The 12,004-nt window shown below is 40.1% G+C and overlaps 1 protein-coding gene across 1 annotated transcript in view; it reads right to left on the bottom strand.

The window, feature by feature from the left end:
- Nucleotides 1-1,318: 1,318 nt before the first annotated feature.
- cd9a (CD9 molecule a) overlaps nucleotides 1,319-12,004 on the bottom strand; it is a 59,312-nt gene continuing 48,626 nt past the window's right edge. Inside the window, exons 4-8 of the mRNA XM_072241084.1 lie at nucleotides 8,853-8,927; nucleotides 3,994-4,095; nucleotides 2,829-2,918; nucleotides 1,990-2,073; nucleotides 1,319-1,906 (exon numbers count right to left, since the gene is read on the bottom strand). Of these exons, the coding sequence (XP_072097185.1) occupies nucleotides 1,841-1,906; nucleotides 1,990-2,073; nucleotides 2,829-2,918; nucleotides 3,994-4,095; nucleotides 8,853-8,927 (417 nt within the window). The 3' untranslated portion in view covers nucleotides 1,319-1,840. The remainder of the gene's footprint in view (nucleotides 1,907-1,989; nucleotides 2,074-2,828; nucleotides 2,919-3,993; nucleotides 4,096-8,852; nucleotides 8,928-12,004) is intronic.

Here is a 12,004-nt window from a genome sequence, read left to right as displayed (position 1 = left end):
TTCAAAAATAAATATATACAATAAACCATTCAATAACTTTTCATCCTTTACATACGTTTCCATTATACTCAGTAAAATATCCGTGTTTATAGCCACCCACGTGGCACTCCAGTAGTTCAGCTTAGCATCTCATTGTTGAGGGGTATACTCCTCGATTTTTACTCTGGTTTCCAGCATCTTGCATCTCCAGGGCTATGCAATTCTCCTTAAAAACCTCAACAATACGACCAAAGTATAGCATATTTGACTTGTGTTGCTGTTAAAAAACGGCACTGTTTTGGAGGTGGTAGTATAGGCTGGTGCAATAGGACAAACATGACACATATTATTATTGTGACTAATGGAATAGCATCTATTCAAAGTCAAATCTGCAATATATTCAAATTAAAATTGAACACAAATGTCAGTTTCCTGCAACTTCTTAGGACAGCTATGCAGAAAATTAGATTTCTCTTGGACTAGCTCAATGCACCGCTTTTCCGATCTACCAGGAATCTAGAATGAGTTCCATGATTTATAAAAATCCTTAATCACCACTCAGGCAGGCAAGGCTTGGCAGCAACACAACTTCGTCAATCATCCAAAAATCTCACAATAACTTTGCTAATATTTATGCATTTAAAATGTTGCAAAAATGTCTGTGAGGGTGGCGTTAGATTAAAGGGAAGACTACATCTCCCTCTTAGCTTCTTTCATTTCCATTCACTTTCAAAATCCTTCCAAACAGCTCATTTATTTGGCTAAGCTCTGCACTTTGCTGAGTTCCCCCCTCCCCCCCGTTTCAGACATTATTCTGAATATCTACAGTAATCATCTTTGAGTTTCTCAGTCATGCTTTTGCTTTTCCTACAAATTTGAAACCGATATCAAAATGTTCTTGTGAACATGACTGGAAGGATTATAAAATGCTAATAGAAATGATGCAGAAGCAAGCAAGCTTATGTGATTAGAATAAAAGACACCAAGCTCTTACAATTCACAATTTGTAACAGTTTGGTGTCAGTCAGGCTCAGTAAAAAGGAACATATATATTTGCTCAGAAACAACTGATGATTTTACTAATATTTAAAAATAGACAGATAAAGGTCAGATGAAGTCTCTCTATATAGACTTAAAAAATCAAATATTGAGGCATAAAATATTTCCTATGCTGTCAGAGGTTGATTGCATTAATCAATGCTCTAGATTTTTTTTGATCTTTGGAGCTCAAGGTGTATTAAGTCTCCAAGTAACTGAACAAAAGGACAAAAGTAATTATAGGCTAACTGATTTTAATAATGTTCCTATCTGCCATTCAAGCTTCAAAATGATACACACATTTTCTGGAAGTTCAAATTTAAACTTTATTTTCCTCAAAGGAACAAGTACATTTTGCTATCTACATGTTGCATCTCTTTCCTTAAGTTCCACAAAATATTTTAAAAGGTTTTATTAAATTCTGGTAAGGCCAACATTGAACATAACATATTACTGTTTCAAACATGGACTGACAATCATAACAGCTATGTAACTATATTGGCACTTTAAATTCAGAACGTAAAGTCTCCTCTCCTAGAATTTTCAATTTAAGTCAATATAACAGATACATTTAAAATTATTGAAAAACTTAAAGAAAACTTCAGATTAGAGTTTGTTGTTCTTTTCATCCAACTTATACAAAACATTAAACAAAATGTGAACTTGTTAAATAGATGGAAGTTTTATTTAAGATTAGGTTATACAGAGATTTTCGACTGAATAGGTGAAAAAAATGTTTATTAAAGTCAAGCCGTTAACAAATAGAAGCAAGTGAGGTTGAAAAATCCATTCCTTTGCTGAAAGGCATCACTTGACACATTCCCTAAATCATCTCCCTGTTATTACGGATGGCGCAGCACAACACCATGCTGAAAATCATGCCAAAGATCTGGGGAAAGAAAACAAGTTACAATTTCAATTCATAAATTAAAATTGACATTTTTAATCTCCCAATTTCAGAGCCTTACTTACCATTACAATTCCAATACCAATCCCAACTGCCCCAATGATGTAAAGCTTTCCATTGAATATTTCCTCAATTGCCTGTGGACATGACTGCAAAAGTAAAAAAAAAATATATTGCATAATTCAAACTCAAGTTCAATTGTAATTCATACATGAATACATGTGATGAGGCAGCACCACTATGGGATCAAAGTGAAAAACACAGTAACGACAGTGCAATGCTCAAATGGTATTATAATTAAAAGTTTAAATAAGGAAGTTGTTACTCAGTCTCACTAAACATTTGAGCAAAAACTTAGGTAACACTGAAGGTTTTAACTATGATAACAGGAAAAGCATGATTCAGAAATGAAATTCCGGGCTAATATCTTAGCTCTCAACTGAAGAATGAGATCAGAAGATCAAAAGGCTAGAATTTGACAAGCACAGAATTCTTGGGTGGGTTACGGGAGTGGATGTGGTTAAAGATAGGGATGGACACAGAGATTTGAAACTAAGATGAGGATTTTAAAATCAGTGCATTGTTTGAATAGTAGCAATTGCAGGCCAGTGTAATGCAAGGAGGACATGGCAGAAATATGAATAATCTGAAGTTTAATGAGGTTGCTAAGAGTCCAGGATGTAATAAAAGCATGGCTGAGGTTTTCGGTAGATGAGATGAAGTAGGGGCAAAGCTCAGTGAGGTTATATGAAGAGGGATGGCGCAGAAGTGTTAAATACTCTTGTGGTCCAATCCAGCAAGACTAAGAGTCTGCAATAGTTTTGGCTTGTTGGAGGGGCATCTGAAGAAACCAATGGCCAGAAAAATGCCAGGTGCTAGACTAAATCAAAAAGGGGAACAATACCTGTCTTCGAAACTCTTCCAAAAGTGATTTCTCGGGGCAAGTTCCTCGGATAAGTGGTTCCAAAGCGCCTCCCTCTCCACAGCAGTCCAGCTGAAATAAAAGAATTTTGTTAAACATTGGTTCATCATAAAAAAAACAACTTCAGTCCTGAAAATTAATACAAGTTAAAAATACTTCCAGTTGCATGCAAACAATTAAATAGCATTTTAGTTTCACGTTGAAAAATAATGCTACAGCAAAGGACTTGCATTCGACTTTCAACTACTGCGTTCTCACATTGAAAGGTCACCAGTGAACCTTATTGCTAGGTTGTAGGCTCAATGACTTGGCGCCAATAACATCTGCACACTTTCTTTAGATGGCCTCATTTGGTTTAACTGTCATATTACTCAACAATTATGGCCAGAATGCCAAGAAAGCCATGTGACAGCTCACTGGTAGTTCAAAAAGCAAGAAATTCGACTAAAAACATCTTATTTGAAGTAAATTGTGATAAATTATCACCGCAAACAATGGAGAAATAAGTGAGGGTGACAAGAGTTCAAGGGATAGTGCGTTGCAGAATCAACGCAGAGGGAGCGAGCCATACTAAAAGGAAAAGCTGAGACTGAGTTCCGGGAGACATAGAACTGACCTAAAGGTGAGGTTTTGATAATAAATGTACCTTGAAACTTTGAATTTACATTCTTTGTGTTGTTGGGGAAAATAGAGAAGCATTGAATGTTTAAAATGTCGTCTATAGTACCAATATTTACATTTTGAAATTTGTGAAGTGTGGGCTCAACTATACAGACTCAGGTCTCTAACGTTGCAGAGAAAATCTAGCTTTACTAACCAAATCAATGGCAGCACAGTCATGAGCTTGCTGTCTCAATTGGCCCAATGCGGAGGCAAGGAATTCACACACTGGTCTACAATTGGTGCCAAGTTAATTTCACACACAGGGAAAGTTGAATTCAGAGCTCAAAAGACTTCATCTCAAAAGGCAGCTCACGTCTGGGTGGAGCTTCAATGATGGGCATTAAACTTGTACAATGTCCATTCAAGGGTAGATAACACCGATAATTATGATACTATCACACAACAAATATTTTAAGCAACTTTCTCAATTGAACTGGTAGCTACATTTATATTACAAAAGGATTGGAGGAAATTAATAACTTACTCCCTTCTGAATTGCAATTAGAGCTGCTTTCTTGCTTTCCTCTTTATTAAGTAAGTATTCAGTATACAGAGAATTGTACACACTCTGCACTTCCTTCGTAACCTGTGGATACAGTGAGAAATTATTATTTATTTACTGGAACAGATTTAAGCAAAACAGATCTCGCAATTCAGATGTTATGAGTAGATTCACTGCTATGGGAACAAAGATCAAAATAGGCCACTTTCAATGTCTAAACACATTACATGAAGTCTGTTCATGATTGAAAAGCATTATTACTGAGTTACACATTTGCTGATAGTAAATGTACTGCTACACTAAGGATAGAGCACAACTGGCAGAAAATGAAGCAAAGGTTTCCTTAGGGACAGAGATGCATTTGTGTTCTGCCAGAACCAAAAGACGGGTGGCAAAAGGCACCAGCACCTGTCATTTTGCTGCTGGGCTTTCTGCAAGTTGGACTCAATCCCGACTTTGTGTCCACATAGAGCCTACATGCTCTCTATGATATGCTGCTTCATATTTGTGCTCCAGTTTGCACCCACATCCCCAAGGTGTGCGATTTGGTAGGTTAATTCGCCACTGGTGTGCTGGTAGAGATGCTGGAGTTGACGGGAACGTGAAGAGAATTAAATGGGACTTGTGTATTTGGGTGTTTGATGTTGGACATAGACCCAGTGGGCTAACTCACCAGTTTCTGTGCTGTGGACTAATGTTTTTAGTTCCTATGATCAGGGATTTTGAAACCTTGCAGGAATTGGAATGGCTTTCCAAGCTGCAATGCAAAGGCAATGCATTCAAACCCAAGCAGGATTTTGACAAGGAATTCAAAATAAACCACTGTCACTGGCAATCAGAATTTAAGATTCTTGAGAAAAGGATCAATCGAGAGGGGGAAAGGGGAGGGAGGAGGCCAAAAAAAAAAACAATTTTCCCTCAAATTATTACTTGCTTCAGGCAAATCTTAAAGCAGTAATGCTGATGCAAGTTTTAATCTCCTTTAGGTAGGCTATCAAATTAGAGGATGATTTGTTTCCGCTCCAGTTCCAAAGTGGCTGAAGACACCAACAGAGCAAATACAGCAGGAAGTGCCAGACAGAATAGTTAACTGGCAGTCTGCATGCTGGTCTGCTCCTCCTGCAACTTACACTAAGCATTTGAGTGCCCCTAATGCATGGACCCAAACTTTTTAAACTCATCCCAAATGTTCTTTCTTCACTTCAGGCAGCCATGGGCTAAAGTTTCTGGGAATTAGTGGAGATGCTGCATTTCCTGGGAAACATGAGCCCATCTTTAAATCTTTTCCTTCGTCTACCAGGTAATGTCATTCCAACAGAGCTCAGAACAGAAGTGTCTATGGTGGAAGCTGGTATCAAAAATACAAATGACATAGCCTACCCAACACAGCTCATAGCATGTTACTGGCTAGAGGCCTGGGAGAGGATACTGATGTTGGTTCACTTATCCTTCCTGTGAATTTGCTGCAATTATAAATCTTAAGGTACAAGGTATAAGGTAGCCAGGAAGAAGCTTGAGAACAGGAAGCTAGGGAAGAAATTGCAGTGCCTTTGTGATGACCTTTGTGTCAGCACTGGCCACAAGAGTAGCATCAGAAGATTGGAGGATGACGAATGTTATTCCTTTCTTCAAGAAAGGTAGTAGGAATAATTCTGAGAATTTTAAACCAGTGACTCTTACGCAAGTGGTGGGTAAACTACTAGACAGGATTCTTAAGAGATTTATAAGCATTCGGAGAAGCATAGTCTAATTAGGGGTAGTCAATGGCTTTGTGAGGGGCAGGTCGTACCTCACAAGCTTGACTGCGTTATTTGAGGAAGTGACAGAACAACTGATGAAGGCTGAGCAGTGGATGTAGTACACATGGATTTTAGGAAGGTGTATGACAAGGTTCCGCACAACAGGCTCATACAGAATGCCAGGAGGTATGGAATCCAGGAAAGCTTAGCTGCATAGATTCAAACTTGCCCACAGAACAGAGAGTGATGACCAGTGGTGTTCCACAGCAATCTGTTCTGGGACTCCTGCTCTTTGCGATTTGGATGAGACACAAAGGGACATTGGTAGGATACAGAGCTGGGCTGAGAAGTGGCAGATGGAGGTAAATCTAGAAAAGTGTGAAGTGATGCACTTTGGAAGGTAGAACTTGAAGATAGACTACAATGTTAAGGCATGGTTCTTTGCAGTGTGGAGGAACAGCGATCCATGTCCATATATTCCTTAAAGTTACTGCGCAACTTGATGGGGTGGGGGTGGGGGGGTTAATATGGTATATGATGTGTCAGCATTCATTACTTGAGGGATTGCGTTCAAGAATCATGAGGTAATATTGCAGCTCTATAAAACTCTGGTTAGACCACATGGAGTACTGTGTTCAGTCCTGGTCATCTATTTCATTACAGGAGGGATGTGGAAGCATTAGAGAGGGTTCAGAGGATACTTACAAGGATGCTACCCAAACTAGAGAGAATGTCTTATGTGTGTGTGTGCCCACTTATGTGAGAACATTAATGCCCATAAAGCACAGACTCATCTTCCTGGTCACATCAGCTGTTGGGTCAGCACCTTGCTCTGGTTGCAAAGTTATTCTACATTACAATAAATCATGGACAGGCAATTTTCACTCCATGATATGAAGTTCAGGATGTGCAATAGTTTGAGTGAGCTTGGAATTTTCAATTTTGCGCAGAGGGTGTGAGGTAGCTTGAAAGAGGTGTATAAGATTATGAGAGGCATGGATAGAGTGGACAGTAAGCACCTTTTTCTCAGGGTGAAAATGGCTAATATGAGGGGGCATAATTTTATGATTGGAGGGACATATAGGGGGGATTTTTTTTTCTTTAAACAGAGTGGTAGGTTGGTAGATCTGGCAAACATCCTGCTAGAGGAGGTGGTAAGGGACAATTAGGAGACTTTTAGATAGCCAAATGGATGAAAGAAAAAAATGGAAGTTAATGGGAGAGGGAAGGCTTAGATTGAGCAGGTTAAAAAGGTGGCACAATATCATGTACTAATTCTATTGATATCAACTTCCCAGGGCATTAACCCACTCTCTGCTGTGGGCCGCCCACTTGTAGGAGAAGGTGGGAGTGCAGGGATTACAGCTGCTCAGTTTATCATGAATTTTGTGTCAAATATTTCACAATTCTGCCGGATTCTGGAAGTCAAAAGTTTGAGAGATTGATGGATGCCATATATCATGGATGGTAAAGCACCCCATTTCTTCCTTTGATTATGTCTACTGTGAAGAACATAATCCACACTGTAATTAGGGGAACAGCCCAGACTATGAGGAGGCTGATCAGAGGAACTCATGGTACAACCCACAGTTAGACCCATTGCTTGTTTGAACATGACCATGTTTAAGACATCTTAAGATTCCCTGGTATATCTTATTCCTCCAATACATGGATGATGTTTTTTTCTTCCCCTGGCTTGTATAAAATAGTGCTGGTGAGAAATTTAATTACAATAAAATGTTATCAGACTGCTCATGGAAAATCAAGATCAACTCTATTAAAACGCAAGAGCCAGCATTTTGATCAGTGATCTTGCCATGAATTCATGTTTTGTTATTCTGATGAAACAGAGAACTCCTTATGCAGAGACTCTGCACAGAGTATGCTGTCAAAAGAAAAACATGCTAATCACTCTTAGCCCTTCCTCCTGATCATGACCATAGACAGTTGTGTTTGGTGCTGTATTTGCTCAGGATTAGTTTGCTCCCCTTTTGGTTGAGGAACAATCTTTTTCCCTCCTACCCCTTACTTACACTCCATTTCAGGTCACAGCAAGTCCTTCTTGATTCCACAGAAGCTTTCAGACTTGGACTGTAGCCACTTCAGCCCATGTTGGTTCTGTTTTTCGTGACGGTAAGGTCAAAATGCTTGCACCTTCTCTACAGCAGATTAAAAATGGCACTTTTCTTCTGGTTTACCCTTTGAAGTGTTGTATCTACTTTCAACCGGCCACCTCCTCTCCAGACTGCCCCACTCAATTGGGGGATAGCAATGCATTTGAGATTCTGAGGTAATGTACCAGAATGCGGTCCAGATTCACCACTGGAGGAACTGCTCATGTTGATCCTGGCATTACACATCCTGAACTTCATATCATGGAGTGAAAATTGCCTGTCCATGATATCTTGTAATGTAGAATAACTTTGCAACTCGAGCAAGGTGCTGACCCACAGCTGGTGTGACCAGGAAAATGAGGCTGTGCTTCACAGGCGTTAATGTTCTCACACAAGTGGGCACACACACATATGCCATCTGGCATGTAGACACTCTCAATAATGGTGGAGGGAGTTGGGATGTTGTGGCCACAGCGGTGACATTAAATACGGAGAGCTGGAGCCAGGACCATTAAGTATGTGGAGAGGAGAATCAGGGAAATCAAATATCCTGAGCAAACAGAAAATTTATAAAAAGAACATTTTTGTTTTCAATGTAATGTAACGTAATGGATTTTCTCATTGGATCCAAAGACCAACAAGAAGATAGATGAAGAATCACCAAAGGATTTGAAGTTCTCCAATGATTACTGACACCTGGCTCCAAATTCAGTTCAGACTAATAGTCTACTGTCTACACAAACCCCAAATGAGGAGGACTTTGATTGGCACTGCATACATACTACTCACATACCTTTCCAGTCTCATTAATTTCAGCTGGAGGCACATCAGATTGTTTGGGTGTAGGAACCAAACATTAGCACATGCCCAAAACAGGAACAAGCTGCATTGTTGTGGTAAGGTAGAGGAAGCAGAAAACATTTAACCTGGAAGTGCCAAGGAAAATAGATGGCCAAGAAATGTTAAAGCTCAATTCTTTAGTACCTACCTTATCTTTATTCAAAAAGCCCCATATTCCAGCTGCAATTTCGACTGCAAATATGACCAGAAGGAACATGAAGAACTGAAATAGAAGATTGTAAACTATGAACTATATTAATTCAAAAATCAGTTTAATTGAAAAAAGTCATTAATTCCAACGATGAATACATTTAAAGCAAAGCTTTAAAGGCAAACCACTGCAGGTACCAATCGAGTCAGACCCTGTCATGACCATAATGGACTAGCTCTTTAAAGGACATTCCCTCACCCTACTTCAATTCACAAATGCGTCACCTCGAATCACCTAATGAATATCCCATATTTTCATGTTGCTAATATGAAACCATACAACACTAAAATTAAAGAATACATTCACCAATTTTTTCTTTGGCTTGTATCTCCTAAAATAAAGCTGGTGAGAAATTTAACTACAATAAAATGTTATCAGACTGCTAATTGAAAATCAAGATTTATCAAGATCAACTGTATTAAAATACTTATTAATAAAAATATACTGTGGCTACTCAACCCCACCTTCGCCCTGCCCTCACTCATCATCCCAGATGTTACTCATTGGGAGTTAGGTGCAAAACAATGAAAGATTTCTTAATGAATGTTTATCAGTTTATCACATTAAGGAGTTTCTCACACTGCAGAGACTTTTTTTTGGTCTAAGATAAGCACATAGGAACCACATTCCAGGATTAGTCAGACTGGCTACTTTGGAGCTTAGGTGCGAGAAGGAAAGATACTTGTAAAACAGCAGCTTCCTGCTCCAACACCTCAAGCTCGTAGTTAGGAGTGAAAGACAACCCATCTCAGCCCTCTCAGAAATAGCTCATTGCAATTCCCATGAGCTACTTCTCAAACTTCAGAACATATACTTTCTATTGATGAAACCACATTGGGCCTATTTTATTCTTAGGCCAGATCACCATGAACTGTTCACAAGTGACAGACTAAATGCACCTAGAAACACAGAAAACATACAGCACAATACAGGCCCTTCGGCCCACAAAGCTGTACTGAACATGTCCTTACCTGTGAAATTGCCTAGGATTACCCATAGCCCTCTACTTTTCTAAGCTCCATGTACCTATCCAGGAGTCTCTGAGAAGAGCCTATCATATTCACCTCCACCACCATCACTGGCAGGCCATTCCACGCACTCACCACTCTCTGCGTCAAAAAAAAACTTACCCCTGACATCTCCTCTATACCTACTGTTAGAGTGATTTTTGGGTTTAGGTCATTTACATTTAGCAAATGGCTTTGGCTACCAGTCTTCAGTTCCTTGATAATGTATTGTGGATCTAATTTGGAACAATGCTTTTCCTAAAAGCTGTGGGTCCCAGTCCAGATGCTGCTGGCGCCAGTGGGATGGATGGGAATCAGAAGATGTGAAGTTTGTATGTAGCTTCAAAAGAAAGCATTGTCTATACTTCATAAATATGGAATTATCCTTTGTGTTTATCAAATAGATAGAGCCCCATGCTGGGCCAGCAGACCTTTCCACTAAAAGCGTTTCCGTATGATGCCTGCTGTACCTTATTTTGTTGAATAAAGAAACTGTTCTGTGTCTACCAGTAACTCTCTCCGGTGATTTTATCCACGCAACAACACCTACTTCCAAGCACCTTAAAACTAGCCATTTCAGCCCTGGGAAAAAGCCTCTGACTATCCACACAATCAATGTCTCTCATCTTATACACCTCTATCAGGTCACCGCTCATCCTCTGTAGCTCCAAAGAGAAAAGGCCGAGTTCACTCAACCTATTCTCTTAAGGCATGCTCCCCAATCCAGGCAACATCCCTGCAAATCTCCTCTGCGTCCTTTCTATGGTTTCCACATTCTTCCTGTAGTGAGGCGATCAGAAATGAGCACAGTACTCCAAGTGGGGTCTGACCAGGGTCCTATATAGCTGCAACATTACCTCTCGGCTCCTAAACTCAATCCCACGGCTGATAAAGGCCAATGCACCGTATGCCTTCTTAACTACAGAGTCAACCTGCGCAGAATCTTTGAGGGTCCTATGGACTCGGACCCCGAGATCCCTCTGATCCTCCACACTGCCAGGGTCTTACCATTAATACTGTAATTCTGCCATCATATTTGACCTACCAAAATGAACCACCTCATACTTACTTGGGTTGAACTCCATCTGCCACTTCTCAGCCCAGTTTTGCATCCTATCAATGTCCTGCTGTGACCTCTGACAGCCCTCCACACTATCCACAACACCCCCAACCTTTGTCTCATCAGCAAACTTACTAACCAATCCCTGAACTTCCTCATCCAGGTCATTTATAAAAATCACGAAGAGTAGGGGTCCCTGAGGCACCCCCGGTCACCAACCTCCTTGCAGAATATGACCAGTCTACGACCACTCTTTGCTTTCTGTGGGCAAGCCAGTTCTGGATCCACAAAGCAATGTCCCCTTGGATCCCATACCTCCTTACTTTCTCAATAAGCCTTGCACGGAGTACCTTATCAAATACCCTGCTAAAATCCATATACATTACATCTACAGCTCTTCCTTCATCAATGTGTTTAGTCACATCCTCGAAAAATTCAATCAGGCTCATAAGGCATGACCTGCCTTTCACAAAGCCACACTGACTATTCCTACTCATATTATGCCCCTCCAAATCTTCATAAATCCTGCCTCTCAGGATCTTCTCCATCAACTTACCAACCACTGAAGTAAGACTCACTGGTCTATAATTTCCTGGGCTATCTCTACTCCTTTTCTTGAATAAGGGAACAACGTCTGCAACCCTCCAATCCTCTAGAACCTCTCCCATCCCCATTGATGATGCAAAGATCATCGCCAGAGGCTCATCAATCTCCTCCCTCGCCTCCCACAGTAGCCTGGGGTACATCTCGTCCGGTCTCGGTGACTTATCCAACTTGATGCATTCCAAAAGCTCCAGCACATCCTCTTCCTTAATATGTACATGCTCAAGCTTTTCAGCTGTTTTAACAGCCATCTAAAGAATTATCTTGGCAGCAATACTTGAATTACACATAACTTGCTAGATTTGGTCATTCAATAACTGAACCAGAAAACCAACGGTACCCAGAGAGCTGTTGATGTCAGTCTGACTCCCAGAGCAACTCTAAAGAAGACAGCAGTTGCCAATATTATTGATTCATTC

This window comes from Mobula birostris, chromosome 23 (genome assembly GCF_030028105.1).
Source record: "Mobula birostris isolate sMobBir1 chromosome 23, sMobBir1.hap1, whole genome shotgun sequence".
Classification (NCBI taxonomy): domain Eukaryota; kingdom Metazoa; phylum Chordata; class Chondrichthyes; order Myliobatiformes; family Myliobatidae; genus Mobula; species Mobula birostris.
The sequence above is the reverse complement of the archived record's forward strand: the minus strand, read 5'-3'. Positions and strand labels throughout refer to the sequence as shown.